General features: G+C 40.2%; 1 protein-coding gene across 3 annotated transcripts in view; it reads right to left on the bottom strand.

Moving 5' to 3' along the window:
- The window catches only part of LOC110469882 (BEN domain-containing protein 5), an 876525-nt gene that overhangs the window by 391970 nt on the left and 457119 nt on the right, over positions 1-27436 (bottom strand). The window contains exon 6 of one of the 3 annotated variants that reach the window (XM_077785357.1): positions 19775-19811. In XM_077785357.1, the coding sequence (XP_077641483.1) occupies positions 19775-19811 (37 nt within the window). Of the gene's footprint in view, positions 1-15931; positions 18923-19774; positions 19815-27436 lie in introns of those variants that run through there. The other 2 variants (XM_021529103.3, XM_077785359.1) reach the window with 2 other exon arrangements.

Genomic DNA, 27436 nt, shown 5'->3' with positions numbered 1-27436 from the left:
ACTTCAGGCTTCTGTCAACTAGATGCTCTCCTTACAGACCATTTAGGGAATCAAAACTAAACAGACGAATGAATAACACAGAGTAAACCCCCCCACTTTTCATTGTATGCAATCTACTGCCTGGTCAAATTTTTGACTATTTCCCACATTGCAGGCAAAATAAAAATTACCTTCCCACTGTTCAGTAAAAATTCCTACAAGTTTAAGGGGAGAAGAGAAGAAAGTGCTTTATAAAAGGGAAATCTGGAAAAGCAATTCACAGAGAAGAAACCAAGAGAGTATCAAGGATACTTATCAAATCATTCTTGAAGTGAGATCAGTTGATTACTGTGAATTCCACAAAAACAAAGCATTAACATTTGGGAACAGACTCCACCTCCCACCTCCTTCCCAGCACCAACCCATGTCAATCCTTTCCCAAGAGGAAAAATGCATTTAGGAGAATTGTAGTATCCTGAGACACTGTGTGTCAAGCCCTCGTGCATGAAATATGACAATTCTTCAAGGTTTTCATGCTAGGCTATATCAAATACAGCATATAAAATGTGATACTAATTCAAAACAGAAAACTGAAAAACACCCAAACAACTTAGAATCTTGTTTTGCCAGTTTTAAGAGGAGAGACTGCCTCTGGATGTTCAAGGATGCACCCACAACAGGATTTACCTGCTCAAGGATCCACCCACCACAGCTTTTTCTTTCTTACAGCAGTCTGAAGCCTTAAATATTGCATGCAACTTTAAAGGCTTACAGCCAAATTGCAGGGTAGCAACATGTAAATTCTTAGAAGGCTAGTGAGCCTGTTATTCTCATTTGTCCATTCTGATTATTATTGGTCTTTTTAAAATGGTAAAACAGTAAAATATACTTCTAGGCAAAAGAACTCAGGAAATGAGCAAATATTTCATTAAGAGAAGTATTAATTAGCATTTCTGAATGGTTTCACATTCAATGAGAACATAATTTTGCTTATGGAATGCAGAAGTCCAACCTTCCAGCAGTAAAGATAACAACTACTAAATATTGTTCAAAACATAAACCAGCAAATACTTAGATGCTTGCCTTGCCTTTCCACATGATGCATTACAATAACAGCTGCTATTTTACTTTGTTAACAGTGATTTTTCTCTCACTAAATTAAACAATACCCAAACCAATTTGAGTGTGTTTTGGTGGTACCCTGAGTTAAAAATACTTTGGCATAAACATGTTTGACAACTAGTAAGTTAACGAAACATTTATTTCCTCCATATGACATCCTAAGCATTTTAAGTTTTGAAGCCTGCATATCTGTGTGCCTCATGCTTTGGTTCACATCACAATCCTGGAGCACACAGCATGGATTCCCCTTGGATGAAATTTAATTAGAAGATGTGCTCCAATCACCAACAGGCATTCCAGCCACAGGAACAGACTAGAGCTGATCCAATGGGAAAACCTCAGGAATGCACACTAGGTATAGTCATGTGTTCAGTGCCAAATGTTCTTCTCCAAAAATCCAAATCTGTCAGTCCATGCAATTTGTTAATCTAAACACATCTTGAGCAACAGGAGTTGAGATTAACTCTGAGTATTTATCTCAGTTGTCTCCAGTCCAGAGTTTCTTTGCATGTTCAATGTAAATGTCTCCAGATATTTCAGTTGCATGGGGCAAAGAGGAATGAACATTTTGGTACTTTTCACTTTTTTTTTGTGGTGACATAAGCAGTGGCTGATAGAAAATAAAACAAATACTGCAGATTGTTTTGATTCCTGTCAAGGCTGTTATTACACCATTCACATATGACTTTAAAAAAAAAAAAAAACACTTTGCAAAATAACATGTCTGTTGCTTCACATTGCTGTTGTCAAATAGTCCAGACTATCTCAACATTCTTCCTGTCATGTTCCAGAATATGGCAGAAGAATGATCAAAATAATTTTCTGGGTTTCTGAGCTGAGAAAAAATATGGATTCCCACAATGAATGATCTTGTTCTTTGGGAGCATCCCCAATTTTTGAATTTGAGTTGCTCTTCATAACAATGTTAAAGACATGCAGGAAAAAAAAACAGCTTTTTTATTGCATTTGGAATTGAAAAGGACTGTGTGTGTAACTTTTAAAATAAATCTCTCAGGCACAGTGATGTTCAGTACATTGCTTTAATTGTTGGGAATATGAAAGTTAAATTCTATTATCTCTACCACAACTTGAATATGAACTCTGAAGAAATGCTCTTATTTATCAAGTTGGCTGAGCGAGGAGAGCACTATCCTTACAGGGATTTCAAATCAATCCTACTCCGGGAGGTAACTGCCACTACTAATAAGGATTTTGTTTGCAATTTGCTGTACGTTTCCTCAGGATGTCACTTTGCTCATCAAGCAAGCCTGCAGGCACTCACTCCACTCCAAACAATATAAAGCCATTAAATTCTTTTGCCTTGTTAAGGGGAAACACAAACTTTCAACCACCCAAATAGAAAGGTAAGTGGAAAAGTAATGTGCAACCCCATGCAAGTGATTCTCTTCCATGTTATTATTTTAGCAATGTGAGCTCACCACTGCCAGTTTCATCTTTAACTTTTGTGAGACTGTTAGAGCTTCACATATGAAATAAGAGTAATATGGGGTTTTTTTCAGAAGCAGAACTCCTTTGTTCGCTCCTTATTCTCCATGCTTCCAACAGCTTTTGCTTTTCTGGGACATGGCAAATTAGCCCAAAGATTTCCAGGGGTAGTTCATCCAACTGGACACTCAAAGTGGAAGAGGAGGGAAGTACGGCAGAAATGTCATTTTTTGGTAGACTGTTCAATGCTATGCCTGATCCAGCCATTTTGGGGGGTTTTTAAGCATCATCTCATTTGTCCATGTAGATCTATTAACTTCAGAGTACTTCAGCAGATGAATTATTGTACTGTACTGCCTTTTTCTGTTGTCTGGTTTTTTGCTTAGCACAGCATGAAGTACTTTAACTGGCTTACATGTTGTAATTGGTCACCTTGAAGTCAGGAAAAAATGCACTGAGTGTTTGAGAGCTGATCTGTGAGCTCTGCTCTTGTGTTGGAACTACACAGACTCTATTCTAAAACTTCACATATTCTATTAAGCTCTGACTGTTACCACTTCTCCTTGGTAGCTTTTCTAACTCTAGTGCTCTCCACTGGCATAACTCTTGACTGTGATCACACCCTGGTAGCACTTGGAGATGTTTATTTCCTCTGACTAAAGGGCAGATCTTCCCAGAAATCCATCTCTGATGCTCTGCCCATTTCGACACTGTCTGAGCACCACAGAGAGATTCTGAGCAAAACAAAGCTGTAAATTATTTACCTACTTGATTCTAAACACAGGCAAGCAATGATTTCATCCCTCCACAGCAAGTCCATGTAATTTCAGGCAGCCTTGGAGAACACCAGTCCAGCTCATGCCCCACCCAGTTCAGTTAATATTACTGTAAATATTCTGCTTTAAATTTCATACCAGGCTGTACAAAAGACCTTTGCCTGTTGCCATGGGATTCTGGTCCTGATTGTAAGAGATAGACAAAATACCTTTTGACAGCTCTTTTCTGTAAATATGTTCTTGTTGTAAATTGACCTCTTATTTTGTATGTGCCCAGGGATGCAATTCCCATTAAAACTTTGGATTATAGCTCTCCCATTTGTGTAGCACAAACAGGCACGTGCACAAGACTGCTCTACAAAAGGCAAATTACACATGTGATTTGGAAATTGTCTTTTTTAAAAAGCAAGTAGGCTCAGAGCCTACCTTCAAATGTGCATTACAGCATCTCCCCATCTCACTTTTATGACCTAAACTGAGTTTAAAGTCTTGTAATTTAAACTGTTTTCTCAAATCCTGATACCTCAATGCCTTTTCTTTTTAAGTGGAAACCAGATCAACATGTGTTGAAGTATAAAATATTTAAAGATACAGTTTTGATATTCTGATCCATTCTGTGTCTCTGTGTATATAACGAAAAAAAAGAAAAAATTGGTTTGAATATATACCTTTGCAGGCTTCATCCAACTTAATTACTAGACAAACACAATCCCAAATTCTTTTGGTCAATACTGCTCCATCAAAGAGGCTTTGGCTGCATTCCTGGCTTTAAGAAGCAGAAATCTAGGGGATTTTTTTCCATGCTGAAATGCATTATATTGTGTGAAGGATCCAGCCAGTTAGGAGATCAAGGTTGCACTGTGTGACAAACCTTTCTACATCTTTTTTACCACTCAACAGTGATGTTTTAATCATTGACAAATCATCATTATAGGTCTCATTGGGCCCACTACCGTGAAAGGAACCCATTAAAGACAGCCCCATTCAAGTGAGGCTCCCCCATGATGAGTGATGTGTGAGATGTGTCAGTTGACTGAACTTTAACCTGTTTGATGCATTCTATATTTTAAAAAGGTTGTAAGGCTCTAAATCAAACACCTTAAAAAGTTTATGCAGCTTCATCAACCATATATTCGATATACTCAAAGGCCAAAAAGAATTGTTTGACAAATCCTTTTTCTCTCAAAACACTGACTGCCTTTCATTAGTATTTAACTTTTGCTAACTAAACCTTCATCAGTCTTTTAATCAGTTTCCTGGGGGTTGTTGTCAAAATATCAGCCTGTGCTAACCTGAGTCACACAAGCTGCCTTTCTGAGTATTTGCACAATAAAATGGCAATCCCCCATCTCCAAGACTTGCTCATTTAGCAGAGCAATGGGTCTGAGGTGATCCCAGCTCCTCTAGGACTCCTGTACTCCTGATTTAAAAATGTTTACCCCCAACAAAATCCCTCTCTGTTATTGCTGGACTTGAAAGCATTTTACCCCAAGGTGACAGAAACGAAAAGAAACTCTTACCAGGCACATTGGCCTTTTGAAAGTCATAATTTTGAACTAAAACCTGAGTTTTAGTTTATTTAGAATTAAAGAGATCCCAGAAAATAAACTAAATTAGAATGTTTTGTTTTGTCTACATGGAGTTTTCCTTCATGTCTTTTGGTTTTTTTCCCCCCTTCTTTTCTTCCCCTTCTCCTATTTATACTTGAAAGATATTTATGTTCCCTATTCCCGTTAAGGCTAAACATTTGCTGTTAATTTTAAATGCTTTCTTCATTGTATCACTGAACCATAACAGATTTTTTAGCTAAATTTGTTTTCTTTCATGTCAAGGGATGTGGCTTTGGAGATATACAATTAATGCATTTTCCTACCAAAAAAAAAGCCAAAAAAAACCCCACAAAAAAAGAACAGAAAACTATTTTTTGTTAAAATATTTGCTAAGAAATTTCTACAGCTGTGGGAATTTAGTCCATCTCAAACACACCATGGTACAGCCTTCTCCATTAATGAATATAAACTTGCTATGATCTTTGGGACAGTAGTAACTTGTATTTATTGTTGTATTTATCCACAATCATGTGGCTCAAAATACAGGATGCAGCATCTTTAACTATTAAAAAAATCCCCATAAACTTTAGAAGCTCAGTTCAAGCTTCATTCCATAGTGGCAGATCCTATAGGGGAAAAAAGAATCACAGTTCTACTTGATTTCTTTTCAGATGAAGTCATTTTGCTGATCATCCTCGTTGTCTTTCAGAGTACCTCTGCTGCCTCTGCCACCTATTTTGTGAGCTGTGCATTGTTACACCTATTTTTTTCTTTAGTTTTGCTGATATCAAACACTCTTCATTTTTGACTGTTTTTGTGCTCTGAGCAGATGTTTGCAGAGGCTCTGGGGTAAGGACTCCTCAGGTGAAGACAACTGCACAGAAATTTGGGGCACAGCATCCATTTTATCTTAAGGAGCTTTCAGCTTGTGTGTCATGAAATGCAATCCCGTCAGCAGGGAGTGCCTTTCTGGATTTCCTTGTCCAAGGTAAATCCATCACAGCTGAATGTTACTCTTGCCAGCCACATTTGAAGGAAATCAGGAATATGCCAGTATTCTGGCTCTGGATCCTAAATGGACCATCTGCCTGAGCTGCCTGCCCAAGTCCTGGGCAGAACAAAAGTTCACAATGTCTCTCTGTGTCACAAAAGCACACCACAGCTTCAGTTACAATCAAATAAAAACAAGGTAAAACCATATTATTGCCAGTACAACAAACATATTTGTAACTGCACGTGCATCTGAGCTGGGCTGTGTGTCTGTGCTCCAGTGGGGCAATTTTTTGAAAGCAATACCAGCATGGACAGGGTGTTTCTTTCTGGAACTGATCATCTATGAACAATGGATACAGATAAAACACAGGAGAAAATGTTCTGGCTTTCCCAGGCACTGATCTGTGACCCACAGAGCTGCCTCAGGTGTCATTTAAAGTTTCAGGAACACATTGCACATTTCCAAAGTCCCTCAGCTGTTTGCTGGGAGAGCTTTGAAGCTACACTGATGAGCTGTGCAATCCCGTGCTCAGCTTTTCAACTGTTCCTACAGATAAGTCCATATAGATACTGTTCATATAAACAAGGGCTCTGTTTTGCATTTAACTTGGCAAATAAACACACAAATATACAAAATTTAATCCAAAGCATCTCCTTTTCTGTTGATATAAAGTTTGCAATAAATAAGAGATAAAATATGTAAATATTTGAACAAGAATATAATTAAAAGAAATGAGAGAAACTCCTGTTTTCACAGCTGGTCATTGGTGCCAATTGCCAGCCTCACATTTCATCTTCAGGACTCAGTTGATTAAGGTAGCCATGACATATTTTCTGTCAAGAAGCCATTCATGTCTATAAAGATATATGTCCCAACTTCACTCTCCCAGAATAGCAAATTCATTCACATTTTGTAAGACATACAAATGCTGCAGCTTCCCTGATGCTCATGGAAGGAATCTGCCTCACTTGGGATATGTGCAAAGGAGATTTATTACTTGTATTTTTTTTCTTTTTTTTTTATCACCTGCTATTGTTCTTTCAGCTCCTCACTTTCCAATACAACTTAAAAGCCCTCAACCTCCCCCTAAGTTCATTCCCCAGCAACAATAACTCTGTTAGAATGAATCTTATAGGAATGATGGTCCCTCACTACCAGTAATTGAATTATAAAATCCATCTTGGTATCCTCACTTTCTGTATCCAGCACTATGTGGACAAGGCTGGGAGGCTCCTCCCCTCCCTGGTACATCTCAGCCTCGGTGTTGAGGAACTGTCTTCTCCTGGGATAAGAGCCTAATTTATCATCTCCATAATGATGCATGTTTCTTGTTTCATCCAGCTGCCTTCTTTGGAAGAAATGGACAGCTAAATAGATTTAAATAGATTACAGCCTAATTAATAATTAACATTTAAAGCAGATATACAAAATGGCTCACAGCCAAGTCGGAAATATACCCTTTTTTTCAAGCTACAATTAATTTCTTCCAGAGATGAAATTATAAGAAAATATTTAGTAACATTTATCTGCACATTGAAATAGAAGTATTATGACCTGAAAAATGTGTGTAAAGGTTCCTGACATCTGGTCTTCTTTGATAATATTTTTCCATGGTGCTCAAACAAAATGCTGAATAACAAATACACCACAAAGCTCTGCCTCCTATCCCATAAAGTCTGCTTTTCCTTACTCTTTCTTTTTTCTCCCCTTTGTCTAAAAATTAAATAAAATATATGAAATTAATCCAGTGAAGAAAAAATATCCCAGCTTTCAGAAGAGAAATCCTTATATTTCTACTTATTCTCAGCAAAGTCTGGAAAAAGTGAGATTGAACACTGACCAGCTTTACAGACCCTCTTACAGCAAATATTGCAGGACCACTTTGCTGCCACTTTTAAGCTCCAGAGTGCTGTGCTGTGAATATAGGAAGGGATATCCCATGGCATTTGAAGACAAGCCTGAAAACATGCATTACATATATTTGTTGTGGTAAATAAAGCATTCTTTCCCCCATAACTCCAGCAATGCAATCCAGTGCTATTAAACTCAGTGCTTACATTTGCATTCACTCAATCCCTTTCTATCCAGAGAGCATTTCCTCTTCCCTCCAAACAGCTGCTTTAATCCCAGGGCCCAGAGTGCAGACACATTTCAGCACTGGCAGCAGGAGCAGAGGCCAAGGAGCCAAAGCCAGACCTGCTTAGTCTCAAGGCTGCTGTCACTCCCTCTGCCCCAGCTCTCCACAGGTGATATTTCCCTCCAGCCTGCAGATTTTGGAAACAGCAGGCAGAGGTGGGGTGGTACCATGTGCTCCACCCTGATTTTTGACATATATGGGACCCTGAGGAACCTGGTTTAGGGGAGGAGAATCCTCCCTGCACATGGCAGGGAGTGGAACATGATGATTTATTGTCCCTTCCAGTGCAAGCCATTCTGTGATTCTATGATGTATTTCAGGTGGGAAAAACATGAAGGATTCAGGTCTTTTCCAGATGGGGACTGCGCCCAGCAAAGGATTCACCTGCTGATGGATCCTTTGGCACCACTGCAATAACCCAGATAATTACAAATTGTTATCTTGAGCCAAAGCCTACAGGTCAGACTGGCCCAGAGGCTTCAAATGGAAACTCGCATCATCTTTGAGTGAGTGAACATTAAAAGAAAGGAAACAGGTTTTATCTTTAAGGCTGTGCTAGGCAAACATCTCTTGCAGAAAGTGAATAATAAATATGATGTGTGCCATAGTAATGTCCGTGGGGGGAGGTAGGAATTGCTATAAAACATGGTATTCTAACTACTACAGATGTTGCTGCTAAAATTTACAGTTTTCCCTGCGTGCTTATCTCTCCTCACCAGTTTCTGCACATTGAATCACATTCAAACATGGGCCATTTTAAGCCATCTTTTTATTATTTTAACCTTATTTTTTGGAGCTACTATTAATTTCTTCTGTGCTATTCTGTAATGTTAAATAAATTCAAGTACTGTATTTACAAACCACATGCAATCTTATTTTGGCACATGTAAATTACATGCAAATACATTCTAAATTAGTTTGTTTATCACTCCAGAATTCCAATCCAAAGGTTTTGTTTTTTAAATTTAGTTTTTATTCTGACATGTTTACAAATGAGTTTGACTCTGGAAAATAACTTAATAAACTCAGGGTTAGCTGTGCAATTAGAGAAGGCATCGGGGAACCATAAAGCCTGGAAAACAATATTTACATCTTTTGTACGTCCAAGATTCCACCGTGTTTTTTCCCTCCCTTAAATTCATCATTTCAAAATATTGCTGTTATTTTCATATGAGGACGAACAGCAAGAACTCATTTTTATAACCAATGACCCCTCTCTCCAACAAGCAATTCATAGGGTAGCACTGGATAAAATGCATAAAGTAGAAGATTTCATTAGAAAAAAAGAGAAAATGAAAAATAACTGAATTAACATTGATCATGACTTTTCAACAGCATTTCTTATTATTACGGCCAGGCAAAGTCTCCTGTGAGCAGTAAAGCTTTCCCATGTATTATTAGCCCTCTACCGAAAGCTATGAAAAGACACAAATCTGTTTTGTCAAAGGACAGAGGAGCATTTAGTTATAGGAGAAAGTATGGCCATAATCCATTGCGGGGTTGAAGGTGAAGAAAACAGAACTATAACACAGAGCCTTAAGAGAGCAATACTCTGCAGTTCATTCCTGAGCTACACAGCCCGGGCTCATGGAGAGCTCACTCCCAGGCCAGCCTGACACCCCAGGGTTTGTATTTATGAGCAGCAGCACTGCTGCTGGCCAGCTCTGCTCATGCTGGGTGCTTCCAGAGGCGTTTTTGGGGTGCCACACCTGGCCAGGCAGCCAGTGTGGAAAGCAGCGCCCTGGCAGAGGCGTCCTCCAGGGGTGGGAGCGCCTTGCTTGGCTGAGCTTCTGCTGGTGATCCAGCCCAGAGCCCAAACCAGACCATTTAGGAAAGTTTCCCAGTACATGGAAAGAGATTTGAGTGCTTGGATAAGAAAACTCGAGCCCATCTCCTGGAGAGAGGGGGCTCAGCTCAGGATCAGCGTGAAGTCGCTCTTGCTGATGTTTGTCCAGCCTTTGACAAGAATTAAGGGTTTGCTCCAAGTCAGCTGCAATTTAAGTGCTCTGGATCAGATCCCAGAGCAAACCTGCAGCATGTCTAAGTGAGGGTTCCTTTTGCATCCAGCCCTACACCCTCACAAGCCCTACAAGGAAGGTGGGTTCTGCACAGGGGATAGGCAGCTGCTCTTTCCTTTCCTTTCCTTTCCTTTCCTTTCCTTTCCTTTCCTTTCCTTTCCTTTCCTTTCCTTTCCTTTCCTTTCCTTTCCTTTCCTTTCCTTTCCTTTCCTTTCCTTTCCTTTCCTTTCCTTTCCTTTCCTTTCCTTTCCTTTCCTTTCCTTTCCTTTCCTTTCCTTTCCTTTCCTTTCCTTTCCTTTCCTTTCCTTTCCTTTCCTTTCCTTTCCTTTCCTTTCCTTTCCTTTCCTTTCCTTTCCTTTCCTTTCCTTTCCTTTCCTTTCCTTTCCTTTCCTTTCCTTTCCTTTCCTTTCCTTTCCTTTCCTTTCCTTTCCTTCCTTTCCTTCCTTCCTTCCTTCCTGCCTTCTTCCTTCCTTTCCTTCCTTTCCTTCCTTTCCTTCCTTTCCTTCCTTTCCTTCCTTCCTCCCTTCCTTCCCTCCTTTCTTCCTTCCTTCCTTCCCTCCTTCCTTTCCTCCCTCCCTCCAGTAGTCCCCAGAGGATAAGGACAAGGGATGCAGCTGTGCAACAGGGCAGGTAATAAAATAAAGCATCATGAATAACACAATCTCCTGCTATCTCCTAGGTATTTTGAGAACAGTGATTTTCATTTTGATTCATATGGCCCAGAAATGTGCCTCTGGTTTATGTTGCCTCCCCACTTATTCCCTCTGCCTTGTGCCCCTTCTGCTCCTCTGGCAGCACTCTGTGTCCTGGCACTCACAGTAGGGTCTTGTGCAGGGTCAGGAGCAGAGCGTGGTGCTCAGACAGTATTTCACCTTCTTTAGCTGCTTCCTAAGGACACTGCAGTGCTGCTACTGCCGAGCAGTCCTCACGTTGTCTCACTTAGCAGCAGCTCAAATGACTCCCTCCAAAACTGCACTGAGCTGTGTGATGAACAAGTCTCTTTTCCACCATGGCTTATGCTGCACCTACAGCCTGAATTCACAGAACCAGCACACCTTCCCCATTCAAATCTCTACTAAAAATTCCTTTGTTACAAGCTCAAAATAATAATAAGGGCTCTGGGTTATCCTTTCTTGTGGGTTTCCCTGTGACCTTGGCTCACTGCTTTAACAGAACTGTTCTGCATACAAAAGAAATGAGCCCACTGGCAATCCTTAGAAACAAATGAGCTTAGGAAAAGTGCTTTATGCAGTTCCTGCTCCCCTCTTCCTCAATCCCACTCGTTGTTGCTGTATAATCACCACTGTTTTTGCCATTTGCTGTTACATCAGAGATTGGAGGAAAGGGGGAGCAAAGGGACACAATTCTGTGAAAAGAACGTTTTATTTTTGACCTTCTCTTTCCATGTTTCCCATCCACTGCCCTGAGCTTTGTCTACTTAAGTTGTCAATTATTCAGGAGCAGCTTGGTGTCACTGCATCCAGCAGGATGACACCCCTGTGCACCGGGGTACATGGATGCTGCTAAAATAGAAATTAAACACAGTTGCTGTATGTGCCTGGCTAGGTTAAAACAATAAATAAATAAAAAAAGACACAAGCCCTGGTGCAATTCAGCAGCACTGGAATAAGAGCACCCTAAAGCCACTGAAAAAAGGACTTGGGGCTTGCCTGTCTCTGGCACAGCATCCAAGTAACAGGGCTTGGAGGCAACTGTCCCCACACTGGTGAGGCTGCAGCACAGCTCTGCTCCTCAGGGCTCTGCTGGCTCATGCATTTCTGCACTGTGTTCTATTTTGTAGTGTCAATATAATCCTCTGCTGCCTTCTAGATATTTAATACAATTATTTCTACTTAGTCTTGTTCAGGTTGCTCAACAAGGAGAAATGTGCCTAAGTGAAGAGTGACAGGTGACCTTGAGAATTAAAATTTCATTAAAAAAGCAGAATGTTTTTCATCTGATACTGAAGAAATAAGGGTTTATGAGAGAAAAAGTTTCTATTTTAAGTTTTCCCAAGCTTGCACAAGAAGAGGATCACAATACACCTGTGCACAGAATTGCTGATTTTCAGTCCCTTTAAATGAGTGAGATGCTCATTCTGCACATTGTGAAGTAAAACAGAAAGCATTATGTGCACACATTTACAGCATAAAAAGCCTCATCACCTGGGATATTTGCTGCTTCTGAAAATTCTGATCAAAGATAAGAACCAAGACAACTTACTGTAATCAATTATGCAAAGATAGTCCACAGCCTGTGTGCAATTCATAAAAATAATGCTAAAAACATAATGTGGATTTACATGCAGAAATGAAATATGGACATGGTCAGAACACTAATCTTCTGATTGCTATCTCAAATTGGCAATCCTGGCACTTTGAGCTAGTCTTTGGCTAGGTACTGTTCCCTTGAAGAGATTTCCAGCAGTCCTTCAGCAGCTCCTGCTTACACGAGAGGAGCTGCAGAGCCACAGCCCAGGACTGGAGGAGACAGAGGCAGCTCCCAGGGTGTCAGGGCTGCAACAACCTGGACGTGGGTTTTATGTCTGTGCAGACAGAGATGATGGACCCCCACACACATCCCCAAAGCCCTCATGGTGCATGGAAAGCCTTCATTTGACAATTTGACTGAATTTAACAGAGGAACAATGTCTGGCCACATCCCACGTGTAGCACAGGGCCCCATATGTGCACCCCCTATACATGGACTGTGGTCACCCTCCCACACTGGCCACTAAATCCAAAAGGCAAGTTGAACATGTATCCAGATTGCAGGCAGGTATGAACATGCTCTGATTGTTGTCTTCACAAATACCAAATTCACACGTTGAGGTCTTTTCTACATCACCTTTACAACAGTAAAATCAAGGAACTCATGTTGCAACATCAATCCTCTCATCAGCTTTACACCCCTCAAAACCTGTAAAATACTTAGATTTTCACGTGAGGATTTGTTCCTGTTTTGCTGTAGCTGACATCCTTTCGTCACAGGTCTTACACATTTTTGCCCAGGTGAGCCCCAAAGAGTACCCAGTGACTTAATGAGCAGATCAATTACTGTTCATAAGAAAAGGTACTGTCTCTTTAAAGGTTATTTGAAGGTTGATTGCTATCTTATTGCTTATATCCTGCAAATCTATTCAGCCTTATGAATGAATTTGACCTTTTTATACTTACTGGGGGAAAAAAACAGAACAGAAGTTAATTTGGAGCTCTATAATACAACACTTTTTCCCAGAGAAATGAAAGGGCATTCAAATCGATACCTGCACAATAACACTCTGATGAATGTTTGCACCCAATTTTCTCATTTTGCTAACTTGAGATTGGGCATTTTGAATAGTTCTCAAAGAACATATTCTTTATGTGCTGTGAAGTATGTGGTATTGTGTCCAAACAATGCTAGAGGATAATCATTATAGGAGTGTCACTGGGCCTGAAAAGGTCAGTTAGTTAGAAATGTCAGCTTTCAATGCAACTGTGCTGGACCTTCCCATGTAAGGAACCAATTAAAGGGACATGCCAAGGAGCATGGAAACACCATGGTGACCCGGAATAATAATAAGGAATTGTGGTAAAGCTTGATATTTTTCTTCAAAAGTAATGGATTAGCCTTTAGAATATCTTCTCTGCAGTCTTATTTTGACTTTGCAAATATCACTTCTTCTACATGTATCCAAAAAAAAGGTCACTTTTTTAAATGCAAAGGTGGGGATGAAACAGCCTTACTAAAAGTAAACATTCTACAACCAAATGGGGATAAAATTCTGGTTTCATTATTGAATCAAAAAAGTGTCATTTTGGTAGAAGTCAGAATTGGGTATTTGAGATGGATGTGCACGATGTTTGGGGACACAGATGGAAGTAGGTCAGGGGACAGGCAGAAAGATCAGGGAGGACTTGTTCTCTTGGGACATGGTGTGAGGGAAGGGAAGAGACAGTGGAGTAGGAGGCATCTCTGCAATTATTATTCTGGCAAATGCAGAGGTGTAACTGAGAATCGGGAAGGTACTGATCTCCATGGATGAGTAATTACAAGCAACAATATTATTTCTCCTTATCACAGCAAATAGAAATTCTTACAGCTCTTCAGATACTGTAAAGATGAGAAATTGGATATAGTAAAATTTCCTAATTAGCCTCAGGACAGCTGAAGCCAACCTAATGGCACAAAAAAAAAAAAGGAAAAAGAGTCCACGTTTTCCTTCTGCTCTCTGTTAGTACCATTATCTTGCTAAAGTTTCATCAAGTCTGGAACAAACTTCTTCCTGTAGCTTTATGGTTCAGTTAAGACAGACAACATGAGAATTTCACTTTGTGCAGAGATTTTAGCAGTTGTATTTTATTTTTATGGTAGGGAAATTCTTGTACTGTGGGTTCAGAGAAACCATTTGGGGTCTATTGCCTTGCTGAGCAGTGAGATTCTGACTCCCCCAGTTATCTCATATTACTGTGGGCAAATGGGTGGATTAATACCTAGTGATATGGGAAATAATTCACTGAGCATTAAAAGACTTAATTATTACTGGAATTCTATGCAATTTATTTTCTCCACTAGCTTTGCAAGTAAAAGAGCGTGTGAAGCTTCACTAACAAACATGAGCAGTGGTTATGTTAGGCTGTTTAGAATCTTCAGTGGCATCCTTTGACACATACTTAGACCAAAATCAATGTGCTATTAATTAATAAGGACTTGCAAAAAAAAAAAAAATGTCCCCAAGTTTTAGCAGCAAACAACTTTCTGTCACATTTTATTAGTCGGTATCATTTTTACTAATACCTGTCTTATAGCTTCATGACTTTGAGTTCATATTATTTTCATGCTTCAATTAGAAAGAAGTTGATAGCCAGACTATCCAGGAAGGTAATGGAAAAGTCTTGTAGCAGGGCTTAGTGGTGGAATTTATAGTTAAATGAAACTTTGAAATATACTATAAAACTTCTCCTTCCTTTACGCACTTTTACTTGAGGTCTCATAAACAGTAATATGTAGAAATGCAAAACTTAATCAGCTAAAAAATATAGCAAATCCCACATATCACTTTATGCAATGCCAGGAGAGCAGAAATATATTTTCCTAACCAGAGGAAATTAACTAGGCAACAGTCCTATATCTATAATTTAAAGCAGTAAAATATGTATGGCAGAAGCTAAAGCCACCTTAAAAGAATTCAGAGTAGCAGTATATCACAAATTAATGAAATAGAGACATTTTTAGAGCATGCAGCACTGATGATATTAAAGGGGAGAGAATATTTCACCACATAGATCAGACTGATAAATACTTTTAAAATCAAGCTTTTTCCCTGTTTAAAAGTGTAAGATCTTGAATGTTAAGAGGAAGTATGTACAAACCATTAACATTTCTGAACAAATCTTAATAGAGATTAGGATTATTTTACTCTGTCCCTGCCTGTAAAGCTCTGATGTTTACACATTAGGAAAATCTGAGTAAATCAAAAGCCAGAAATTACAGAGTCAGCACTTACATTTTTTCATCTAAAACAGAGCTGAAAGAAACTTAAAAAAATTACTTTATATTCCGTGCTGTAGCCAAGCTGGACACTACGGAATATTCAACTACCGCAGGTTTTTTAAATGCAATCAATTTACTGCTGCCAAATGTAGTAGGTTTATATACATCTGGGAAACATGCACCTACGGTGCTGATGAATTTCTCCTGACATTGCACTGATTTCAAGAGAATGTTATTTTAAATTGGCAGTAGAGAGACTGGTAGAGAAGGATAAAGCCCTGAGGATGGCTGAATCAAAGAGAATTTCAAAAGAATTTTCCTGATGGTTCTTGGATAATATCACATGTTAGCTATTTTCAAAGCCAATAGTTTCCAACACACTTCCATTTATGGTATCAATAATTAAAAAATACTTCAGTGTGAGAGGAACTTACCTTACTGAGAAGAGAAATTGGAAAGCTGTGCTATTATCATAAACACAGGAGATGCAAAAAGCTGTGTCTCCATGGAAAAGCTATGGAAACAGGGGTATCTTATTTGCAGCTATTGAGTGGTTACCACAAAATGTGATGTGATTGCATGTGCGTGTTCAAAGTGCTACTAGAACATGATCACAGAGAAATGAAGGGCAGATCTTCATCTACTTTTTATAACAAGGCCAAATTAAACTACCTCAAGCTTTGGTCCTAAACCTCAAAGACAACTAGAACAGTGTTAAGGCAATATCTTGGATCCAATTCAGAGGTAAAGCTGGGTTTAAAGAAAATTTAAATTATCAAAACTCAAATCTCATTATGTCCCACTCCCTGCCAGCATGTCCCTGCCAGCTCCTAATGAATTTTTAACATCCTTCCCCCACCCCACTGCGCACACCAGCTCTGGCTCGGGCACCCTGAACTGTACAGCAGCACTCTAATTGTACCTCACATGTCAAGGGGCAAGAAGAAAGGAGTGTGGTGAGAGCATTGATAAATTTAACTTAACATTCCTCCAGCTACTCAGCAGCAAGGCAGAGCAGCAAACTCCCCTCCACATTTTGCAGGGGTGTCAGTTACTTCAAAGGAATATATTTGAGCACGAGGGAGTCTGGCTTGCTTCCAGCTTATGCATCATTTGTGTCTGGCTGTTTCTGGAGATCCACAGCAAAGCAAAGACTTCCTCCAGTTTGGGGCACAGTGTGAAGCTTTCCATACCTGCTTTATTAGGGTGCTGGAAGAGGTGAGCCCTGCATGTTGCATTCAAACCGTGTAGTTGGAGCTGCAGCTCCAGCCATCTGTATTTCTTCCTGTTTCTTTTTTTTTCACTTTTGCCCAGACTTCTCTCAGTCCAGGGTATAGATTAATGGTCTATACCTGTTCACTTTAACATACAGATGTGCTTTTAAGCACCGACAGAACCTGTTCAGGCAGGTTTCAGGAAGCCAAGCACACATTGCTTGGGGGTGGAAGCCATGTAGAGCAGGGCAAGAGGCAGCGCTGGGTCACTCTCGGTGTGGGTTCAGCCCAGCACAGGCAGGGGTGAGGCTCAGGGAACAAGGAGCAGGCACAGATTCTGACCCTTTTGGGGGTGCTTCTGGAGCATCATGCAACAGCCATGGCCATAGGGAGCAGTGTGACTGCCATGAGATAACATTAAGGTTGCTGTGATCCCACAAACTCTGATTAAATGTTTTGGTGCCTGAGTCTCAACAACACTTAATTTCCATTAATGGCATTATTTTACCTTGCAATTAATCTCATTAATTGGATGATCAGTTTTTTGAAATTGTTTTAGCAGCACATGGAGAAGAGCTTTTGAACTATCTGCAAGTGATCACCATTGATTCTTGACTAAAGGTAGAAAAGCTGGTTCAAGAGCTTCACACACACACACACACACACACACACACACACACACACACACACACACACACGGGAAAGAGAGATGATATTCATTGTGACAGAAGTGCAAATCTCAGAAGTCACCTTTTCTTTTGAAGCCCTTTGTCTATTCTTACAATTAAGCAATAGGGTTGTGGTGGCCAACACCCCTTGTGGGACACAGAGGACTTTCACAACTCAAACTAAAGCTGTGTGACCTCTGCCAAAAGCAAAGGCTGCCTGCCTGCGGCAAGGTGGAGAACAGAAACAAGTCCCAGAGGATTGGCAGGTGCAACTAAACAGCTCAGCTTCTCATTTGAATCAGTAAATTAAGGGTTGACAGTGATTATGGCTGATCTCAGCCATCATAACTGATATAACGACTTTGTAAAAGCAGACTGTCAATGTCAGATCTTAGAACTAGGACTCAAAGAATTAAATATTTTAAAGTAGCAGTCTCCAAAGACAGATAAAAGGCCCAAGGCTATGATTTATTTTATTTTATTTTTGTATTTGTAGGGCTGAAACTAGACCCTTTAATCCACAGGCTGACATTTTCCAATCCTACTAGGAATTGAGTGCCTAACTTTTTCAACCCCTTTGAAAAATCTCAGCTTTAGGCTCTTTGGTAAATTTGGCCTGATCCAGCACCAAGCTTCTTTTGAAAATGCCTCTACTGAAGGTAAAACTACAGGCACTTTATTATGTAATCATGAACAAGTATTATTTTTTTTTCCCTATGTATCCAGTTATGGCAGATTTCTGGTTAAATATCAAAGGGTAAAACCTGCATTTCAGAAAAGGTATGTGTTATAGGAAGCTTCCCCCTCACTTTTAGTGCAGTATGCCTAGCTACACAATTATTGAAGATCTTTCTAAGTAATTGCTGTGTTCATTCAGTAGATTATTTTATTAAACAGAGATCTGATCAGCTACTTACTGATCACATCTATTCACAAACTCAACCCCATCAACCCTTTTACAGTAAATACTCCATCAGAAATTATGGGAAAGGTATCATAAGTTAGTTTTACAGAAAAGTCTCATATTAAGTCATTCTGGTTCCCAACCCTCTTTTCTCTTACTGAAAAAGCGCCCATGGACTTCAGTGTCTTTATCCAAGATCTGAGTGTGTGCTATGATTAAGACCTTCAGATATCTTTTTTATTTTTTTTCTTTTTCCTCTAGAAACAGGGAATACTGAAGATATGGAAAATGAAAAATGTGCCATGTTTGTCCTTGAAGTTACAGTTAGAATAGTGACAAAGCTGTATCACGCTGTATTGTTGCTTTTATCAGCAAGTGCCCTGAGCATACATTAACATAATTGCAAACTGCGTGAAAAGTGAACATGCAGAAATGTGATGCAATTGCCAATAGCCTCAAACATCTGTCCCAACAAAGTGTTCCTCCTCCTTATTTTAATTCTTATTATTTTAACAAGGTTAGTGAAGGAGAAACCATGTCACAGATTATATCTACATTTAGAGTGTCAGAACAATTATTGATGCAAAATTGTTATCCAAGCAAATGTGTGTCACATTTTGTTCACTTCCCATAACACCTGTTCACTCTGCTAGCACATTATTACCAGTTAAGGCCAGAATTCATTAGTCCCAGTTAAAGCCCACCTGAAAGCATAATTCATACACACATCTGAAAAATGAACAAAGTTAACCAAAATGTGGCACTATCATCTGAAGCTGGTGGGCAGCAAACTTCTGTAGCAGCTAATGGAAAGAAAGTGAGCCTGGCAAATAGGAATAAATTAAAAGCCACCCAGCCTTAAGGGCTGAGATCACAGAGGAGCACAACTGAGCCAACCTGCATTTCCACCACGGTACTGAGACCTTCAAAGCTCACTCTTGCCAGAGCCCCACACTTTCCCAATAAGAACAAATTTTGGTTTCTCTCCTTGACAGGTAAATGACAAAAGCAGATAGGTTAAGGCATTTTAATCCCACCTAAATATTTCCTGACCCACTTTGGGGTTCTCAGCCCTGAGCCTGGACCTTGTGTCTCCTTCCACACACGTAGAGTGCCACCATCTCCTGACTCCCCAAGCTGCTCCCATTTGCCACCAAGGAAAGTCAAGCTTGCATTTCTGTGATACTTGAACACACTTTGTGAATTTGAGGGCATCTGCCCTGCAGATATACCACTAACTGTAACCCCAGGAGGCTAAAAGAAATATCAGCACTCCAATTCATAGAGTAAAGGTCTGAGGAGGCAGCTCTGTGAACGGATAACTGCCCGGGGCTTTGCTGAGCACAATATAGCTGTCACTTGTTATTAGGTGAAAGATTTTCTGGGGAACAGTGTTTTTCATTTTGCATGTCAGAGACGGGGGAAAAAACACATTTAGACAACCATCTCTTTAAGAAAAGAGAAGAGAGCGGCGCAGCAGAGCTCACTTACCAGGGCTGGTTATTGTCAGGAGGTCAAGCCGCCGTTTCTGCTGAAAAACAAATTATAAAGGAATTGTTAAAAGGGGACTAATTTTAGTGGGTCAGCTTAGACCTACAAAGTAAGTGTTCTGACATTTACAGCAGGATTAATTACAAGTTACATAGCTCACAGTAACTCTTTTGGAAGGGATCCACATGTACTCTATGAGGGAGAAAAACCCCTTCCTCAGTCCTTTTAATGTGTTTTTATTTGCGCTTATAAAGTTTCATTATTTCTTTTTTGGAACATATACTTGAAATGGATAGCTGGAAGCACAGATGGACAGATATATTTATAAAAGTGATTTCTGTTTCCACAGGGAAGAAGACATGGAACCAGGACAAGCAACTCTAAATTCTTTATTCATATCAATCATTGACTCAATGCCTGTATGTGATCAAACACAATTATATCGCCTTGGGGTGAACCTTTCAAAGACATGCAAGAGGATTCTAAACAAACTCAGGACTGATAAAAGGAGATCTTCTTTACATGCTGAGCACAGTCAGCCCATGGATCTTGTTGCCATCGGATATCCCTCATCCCAAAAGCTTGCCAGATTTGATCATCACTGGATGTGTGTTCAGACAGCAAAATGCAGGCAGTTATTATGGCAAATAATCAAGTTTACACAGGAGACTGGTTTCTGGAATGTCTGCAAACTTCCACAGGGTGAACAAACCTGTACTATGAGAAAGTCAGGAAAACATTGGCCTGGAACAAGCCAAAAATCCCACCAAAGCCTTTGTGATGGTGGGGTGCATCTGAAGTTCCCTTTTCCCATAACATGTAGTCAGTGCTGTTGCCTATTCCATGCTCCCAGTCTTAGGTGATCTTTCCACTACTGTGTCTCTGTAGCTTGCCACTTAAATCCAGGTGCTCCTAGACCCTTATAATAGTTTTCCACTTTTCTGTGGGCTGAGAGCTTTTTGTCACAAGTAGGGCTTTCCCCACCTCACAGTCAGACTGTTACTGCCCCTTCATCATAGCACTTTCCAACTTACTGTCTTCTTCCTAACTTTGCCCAACATCAGTGTGTCTAGCAGGTATTGAAGATTATACTGTCCACTTTAATTTCTCTCTCCTAATTTGCTCAATAATGTCTGTGTTACTTTCATTTATTGTCAGCCCTATTGATCTTCCAATCTAATTCTCATCACTGCACTCACTATATTCCCTATGTGACAGCTGAAAAGTCCTTGAGGAGGAAACATTGACTTGGTATTCCCTGCCCTGAATGCTCTTCCTTGGAAATCAAGACTGATGAAACTCCTTTCCAAGCCCATCATTTCTCTGTGGTAAAGCTTCACTGGCTGACGTGCATGGACACAGTTGGTCATCTCCTGAATACACTTGAGCTGTGTTGGGCACAACAGCAACTTTGGCCTGCTGGAAAACCAAGTGCGGTGTCAGGCTGGAAAATAACACATTTTCTGAAACCTTGTTGGCCTTCAGTTCCTTACCTCTGGCACAACACAAAATGTATTTGAGAGAAAATTCCTATCTGTCTTTTTCCAGAGGCACTCCTTGTTCTCTTAACTCTGCTAAGTCGTTCCAAGCATGACCTTAGCAGTGTGCTCCAGCATATTTGTTTTCATTTAAAATACCGGGGCCAGCATATGCCAAATCTTTTTCCAGGTGTGCCAGGGTAAAAGGGAGCAGAAAACCCTGCTGCTGCCATCTTGTGTCACCTGCTCACCCCTTCCTTTTCTGGGATCAGCAAAGCAGAGTAAGAAATCCTGTGTGAGCACAGGACCCATTTCCCAATGGGAAATGTGAGACAAAAATATCTCCCAATGAGCTAAATTTTATATAGATCCTGCACCTTAATCCTGACTCATATGTACAAAGCTGTGAAATGCCAGAGCTTAGCCCCCACTGGGCCAAAAGCTTTGCTTAGATTTCTCAGCACAACTGGAACTCTAAATGCTGTATATATAATGAACAGCTAGAGCAGAAAATATATATCTGAAGCCTATACTCCATGAAGGCCTCTCTACCAGGAAAAAAAGGTGGAATATAAAAATCCTGCATCAAAGAAAGTTGGAAAACGTAAGAATATGGAACAGAAAGGCATGCAGCCCAACTGGCCCCCAGTCCTGACTTGAGTCTGCTAGATGGGGTAAAAATAAACATTAAATGAAAAACCAAAATAGCTTAGCTTGATGCGTCAGGAAAACAAAAGCATATAGGACAGGTCAAACAAATGGGAAATAAAATGAAATTATTACAAGTCAAATGTTCAGTTTGTATTTTTTTTTCCAGTTTGAATACTGCCTTCAAGCTGACCTTGGAAAAAACAAATTAACTCCAGATCCAGGAAATCTTTGTGTATATGTTGAACTTTAAGCTGAAGTTATTTCTCTGACTTCAAGTGGAGCAGCACTGATCTTTTGCATCTAACACCTAACTGCTGGAAGGGATTTGAAATGCCACCAGGTTCTTGGCACTGGCTCCACCCAAGTGCTCCAGGCTGGAGCTCTGTGGTTCCTGCCTGCCTGGTGACAGAGGGAGGGAAAAATTCCCAGCTCTGACCTTCACTGGACCTTGAAGAGGTTTCTCTTTATTTAGCTCATCAAGGGAAGTTTGTGTACACTCACCCCAGCCCTGGAGAGAAGCAAACAACAAAGTGCATTCCAGAATCGTGCATTTAAACATGCAAAAATGCCCTAATTATGGACACAATCACTTTCCGGAAATTCCTGCCTGCTCTCAGATCTCAGGATCTCTGCCGTTTCCAGGGCTCAGCTGGATGCAAGCAGCCTAGTAACTAGATGGATTTAAAAAAAAAAAAAACCAGACAGACTCACTTATGAGCTGCTATAAAAACAGCAGTATTTGAATTTAAAGAGAGACATTACAAATGTCACACCCATTAATAAAATAATTTCATCAGAAGAATTGTGGCTGTGGGGCTTTATGTATTTTTTTCTTTCTTTAGTGTTGAAAGATGCAAATTGCAGCTGTGGCCCCCCTCCAGCATGATCACCCTCTCCCTGTTTTGACAGATTTCTTGAAAGACTCTGCTCACAAGATGTCTGGCTTTTTTTGTTCTGCCTTTAGGAATTTCACTTCTCAAACACCTGCCCCTGCTGAGATGTTTGGGACCATCCCAATCTTCAGGCAACCCACTGTCCCAAGAATTTCTTACAATGTGAACACTGAAATGTGATGAGTGTCGTCCCTGGTCAGAAAGTGGTGACAGCTCCCCATGTCTCTAAGGCTGGATTTCACCCCGGTTGACAAAAGGGCATTCCACGAGAGACACAAAAATGATCCCCACAGCATCAGTCATAATTGATGAGGCAAACATAAATATTCCCTGCATCATCACTGTATCACTGCTGCTGTAATCCTGTCCTGCCCTTAAGGGGCAGCATCCTCTTTTCCACCCTGCTGGCTGTTTGAGATCCCAAGGGCAGGAGGAGGCCACTGGTGATTCATTCTCTTCCCACCTGGAGCAGTTTCCATCCCTGGCACTACCCAGAGGCACAGTGCACCAGGGCCCAGAGCAAACCTGCAGCAGATCGTGTTCACTTCCACAAAATTAACACAATCCTTAATTAATGCAATAAGCACTGATGAGTAATAAATCATATTAAAATACAAGGAAGGCAATTATTTAATAAATTAAGCATTGATTCACTCAATAAATATTAATCTACTAAGCATCCAGAATTCATTACGTTTTAGGAAACCAGTTGAAGAACGTTGTTGGTGAGCTGGTCTGCAGTGTGCAGAATGGTCCCTGTTCACTCATAATATGCACTTACTTTTAACTAATTCCTGAATTGATCAAGGCAAACAACTTGCCTGAAAGCGCGTCTGGATTATTATTCCATTGCAAGATGCAATTTTCTCGACACAGATTCTAACTCACACCTCAGATTTTTTCCTGTTTCATAGTAACTCCTTTTCTAAGAACCTCCTTTTTTCTTCCTTGGTTTTGGAGGTCTTTAAAATATTTGCTGACTGGTGTCATTTAATTTTCACCTCAATTAACTTAGCAAGAGTTGCAAAATTAGGAAAAAAATTGCAGGGGGAGTGTAAATTAACTCATTCATTTAAGTTTAGCTTATCTATGAGATGTTCTTTCACACTTTGCTCTCTGCAGAGTTCCTCCAACCTTTTATATAGATGTGGGATGTGCTGCACTTGCTTTGACTCTTATCTACAGATTAGCAAAAGAGAAGGGAAAAAAAGCCAGATGCAAAGATGCCCCACGAGACTGATATGGAGCTGTTTCTGTAGCAACCGATGATTTTCTTCTCATGTAAGAGTGAGCCTCGTCATATCTAATTCTGAATGTATCTGGGCCTTACTTGCCAGCCAAAGCTGTGTCAAGTATTAAGTCAATATAGTCAGAAAGAGTGATAAAAAAGCAATTATAAAGTCATCTTCCTACTTCTCCTACAGCCATGATCCAAAAAATATCCTTATCCCTGCCTTCTGTCCCAGCACATCATCTCCAGGGCCCCTACACCCAGCAGTGCAGGTAAGTGGGGATGGAGCTGGCAGCAGCTACTCAGGGATCTACTCCACACATGATGCTGGAAGTTCCTTCAGCTTCCCAGCCATCCACATCCCAGAAACCAGCAGAGGTTTTTCTAAACAGAAAGGCCATCTATTCCTGCCTTGCTCTGAGTCTCCTGATAAAATTCCTAAGCCCAGAGCTGGAGCTTCAGTCCAGAAACTTCATCTCTAGAAAGCTGCTGTTGGCTTTGTGCCTTTCTCTGCCTTCACTCTGTGGGCAGGTTTTGCTGCAGCTGTGAACCCAAAACCAGGCTGCCCACTCACTATCAGCTCCTGACAGGAAGCTGGAATTGGCTCTCTGGGACCTCACTTTGTCTTCTGAAGGACAAAGGACTTTGTCTTCCAAAATGTATTTTACCCAGCCTGGTCTATGCTATTGATTTCTTCCCCCTAATTTGAGTGTGTTTTGAACATGTGTCTGTCCCTCACCACCTTCAATTTACTGTGCAGAGGGTTTAAGATTGAAATGAATTGAACAATGCTATTTTTTTTCCTGGAAACTTTGCCACAAGTTGTCACTAATAGCACCTTTTCTTTTTGACTTCAAAACTAGTGTTTCTTTTCTGTAAACTGTGTTGACACAAGAGTAATTGAAACCAGTGTACATTATCACAAATAAAGCTGAGGATGTACTGAAGGGTACATTTCACATTTCTGTGGTCTTTATGATTGCCACACTCTGTAACATCAACGCTTTGGAAATCTGTCCTTTCACATTATGGCATGAAGGAACCCAGGAGTTCAGAAAAGGATCAAAGAGATCCCAAATGTGCAGCTTGGCACAGTTGGGTGGCACAAAAATATTGCCCACAGGCCCCACCATGGTTTGCACTGGAGGGAAAATGTGCAGGAGCGGGAGATTAAGGAGGATGTATCCCATCCTTCCTTGTTGCCACCTGCTGTTGGACAGGTTAAGAAATATGCAGGGTTGAGCAACATCTGGATAGATATTTTAGGGAAGGCTTAGATGAAGAAAAGTGTTGGGAAAAAAGTGAGCATTCATATCTGCCTGGTTCCTACTTCCTCAAATGCAAGTTTCACTACTTGTACCTCCTTCCCTTCAAAGTGCAAGAGTTACCTCCAAAGAGAGACTCTTAGTAATGATACTAAAAAAGTATCAATTCAAATCCTATAAAAATGGATAATTCAATGATTTAAAGCTGTCTTTTTTTCCCCACGTGATTCTGAGCTATAATCTTTTCTTTCCATCCAAAAATCACTGAATTTTTTTCACGTAATGAAACAAGATCTCACATTTTGTACTTCCTTCATGACTAGTTGCTAAAGTTTCCTGGTGTAATGATAAAATGAACCAGTCAGCTTGTTGACACTTGACTGGGATTTTAGCAAATTACATCTGCTGTAGCCTACCCTGTGGAATCAATTATTGATAATATAGGTGTGGAAGAACATTTATAAAGTGGTTTGGGATATGTTATTGCTCATGCTAAGAGCTATAATGAGCATTTTAAACCATTTTGACAGTGATCTCTGCAGGTATTTGATCACTGCAATATGTGGTAACTCGATTCTGGTTTAGAATCAAAACCAAGCCCAAATAATGAAAGACAGTGCCAAACCTTTAAGTTACTTTAGTCATCCTTCCAGTGCACATACTCTCCTACTTAATATTTGACATTTGCCTATTCCTTTCCCAAACCCAGCGATGCTGGTACCTTCCTACTTTCCCAAAGCACTGCCAAACAAGTAGCTGAGACTTCTCCTTCCCCCTTGAATTATTTAGCTCAGGAACAGAAGATCCACACGTAATGTTCTTACAGCCCTGTTGTGCTCCAAAGCTGGGCAGAATGAGCATTAGTACAACAAAGGTTAATAAAAGTGGAAAAGCCCATTTTTTAGCACACAGTCAGTAAAACCTATGGCAGTAGGAGAAGGTTGCAGCCCCTTGGTGAGCAGGTTCCTACCAAAAGCTGTAGATCATTGCCCAAGCCATGGGAGCCACTCTCAGATTTATGGGCCCCACAAATTCATGGTCTCTTTCCACTTACTCTTGAGTGACATATACTCGTGCTTCATCTATAGGTTGCCTTATTTAAATATGCAGCTCTCATAAAGTAGTAACCAGATTCATAGTGAGCTACTAGGAATCCAAAAAAAAAGGCAGTTTTTTTCACTGTAATATTAACAATCACAACAAAAAGTAGTTCAGGCCGTCTCATCTCTGGAACGTAAGGCAAGAGGAAGGAACGGCTTTGGAATGAACTGGTCCTTAACTTTGCCAATAAAAGCTATGAGAGCAGAAAGCCTCTTGACTGAGTGAAAAGAAAGAATGATATTGCCAATACCTTTGTTCTGCTCTTTTCCAAAAGCTCTGGGCCTGCAAGAAATAAAGGAAGAGAAGAGGCCCATTGTCCATGGTCTGGCCTCACATCCAGATTGGGATCAAGATTTTTTTAGCTGCACTAAAAAAAAAGGTGGCTTGTGCATGTTTTAAATGTACTTACATAGCAAGGGTTCAGGATCTACTCATTCCACAATTTAACTCAGCACTCTAAGGGGTTTGTTTTGGTGAAACACTGCCACGCAGGTTTTTCATAGTCTCTTGTATTACTATGTAAATTGCAGAGCTGTGGTTATAATCCTGTGCTTGTGACATCAATTACTTAATGCCTATAGAGATTATTGTAATGCCACAAACAACGGATTATGTTTTAAAGTACATGGTAAGCAGCAGGAGCTAATAAACTCTTCTATTTAAGATGTATTTATTTTTAAAAATAGAGTAAACAGGGGCAGGAAAAACTGCACAGACCCCACACAGTGCCATTAACAACCAAAATCTATCCATGGCACACATCCCTCTAGGCACTGCCTTGCCATTCTTTAGCTGTGATTCCTGTCTTAAAGTTTTACCACGGAAAGGAGCAGCATCTCTGAAAGCAATTATGAACTTTGAAAGTTCACCATTTGTTGGGGGGCAGGGGGAGAGAAGCAACAGTGTTCAATGAATGTTTAATTAGAAACAAAGCATATCTACCTATACCAGTAATGGGATATTGACTGACCAGCCATTGTTTATGGGGTGGTTTAGATAACAGGACAGATTAATCCCCAACATAGGCAATCTTTAAACTAAAC

Source organism: Lonchura striata, chromosome 9 (genome assembly GCF_046129695.1).
Source record: "Lonchura striata isolate bLonStr1 chromosome 9, bLonStr1.mat, whole genome shotgun sequence".
Classification (NCBI taxonomy): domain Eukaryota; kingdom Metazoa; phylum Chordata; class Aves; order Passeriformes; family Estrildidae; genus Lonchura; species Lonchura striata.
The sequence above is the reverse complement of the archived record's forward strand: the minus strand, read 5'-3'. Positions and strand labels throughout refer to the sequence as shown.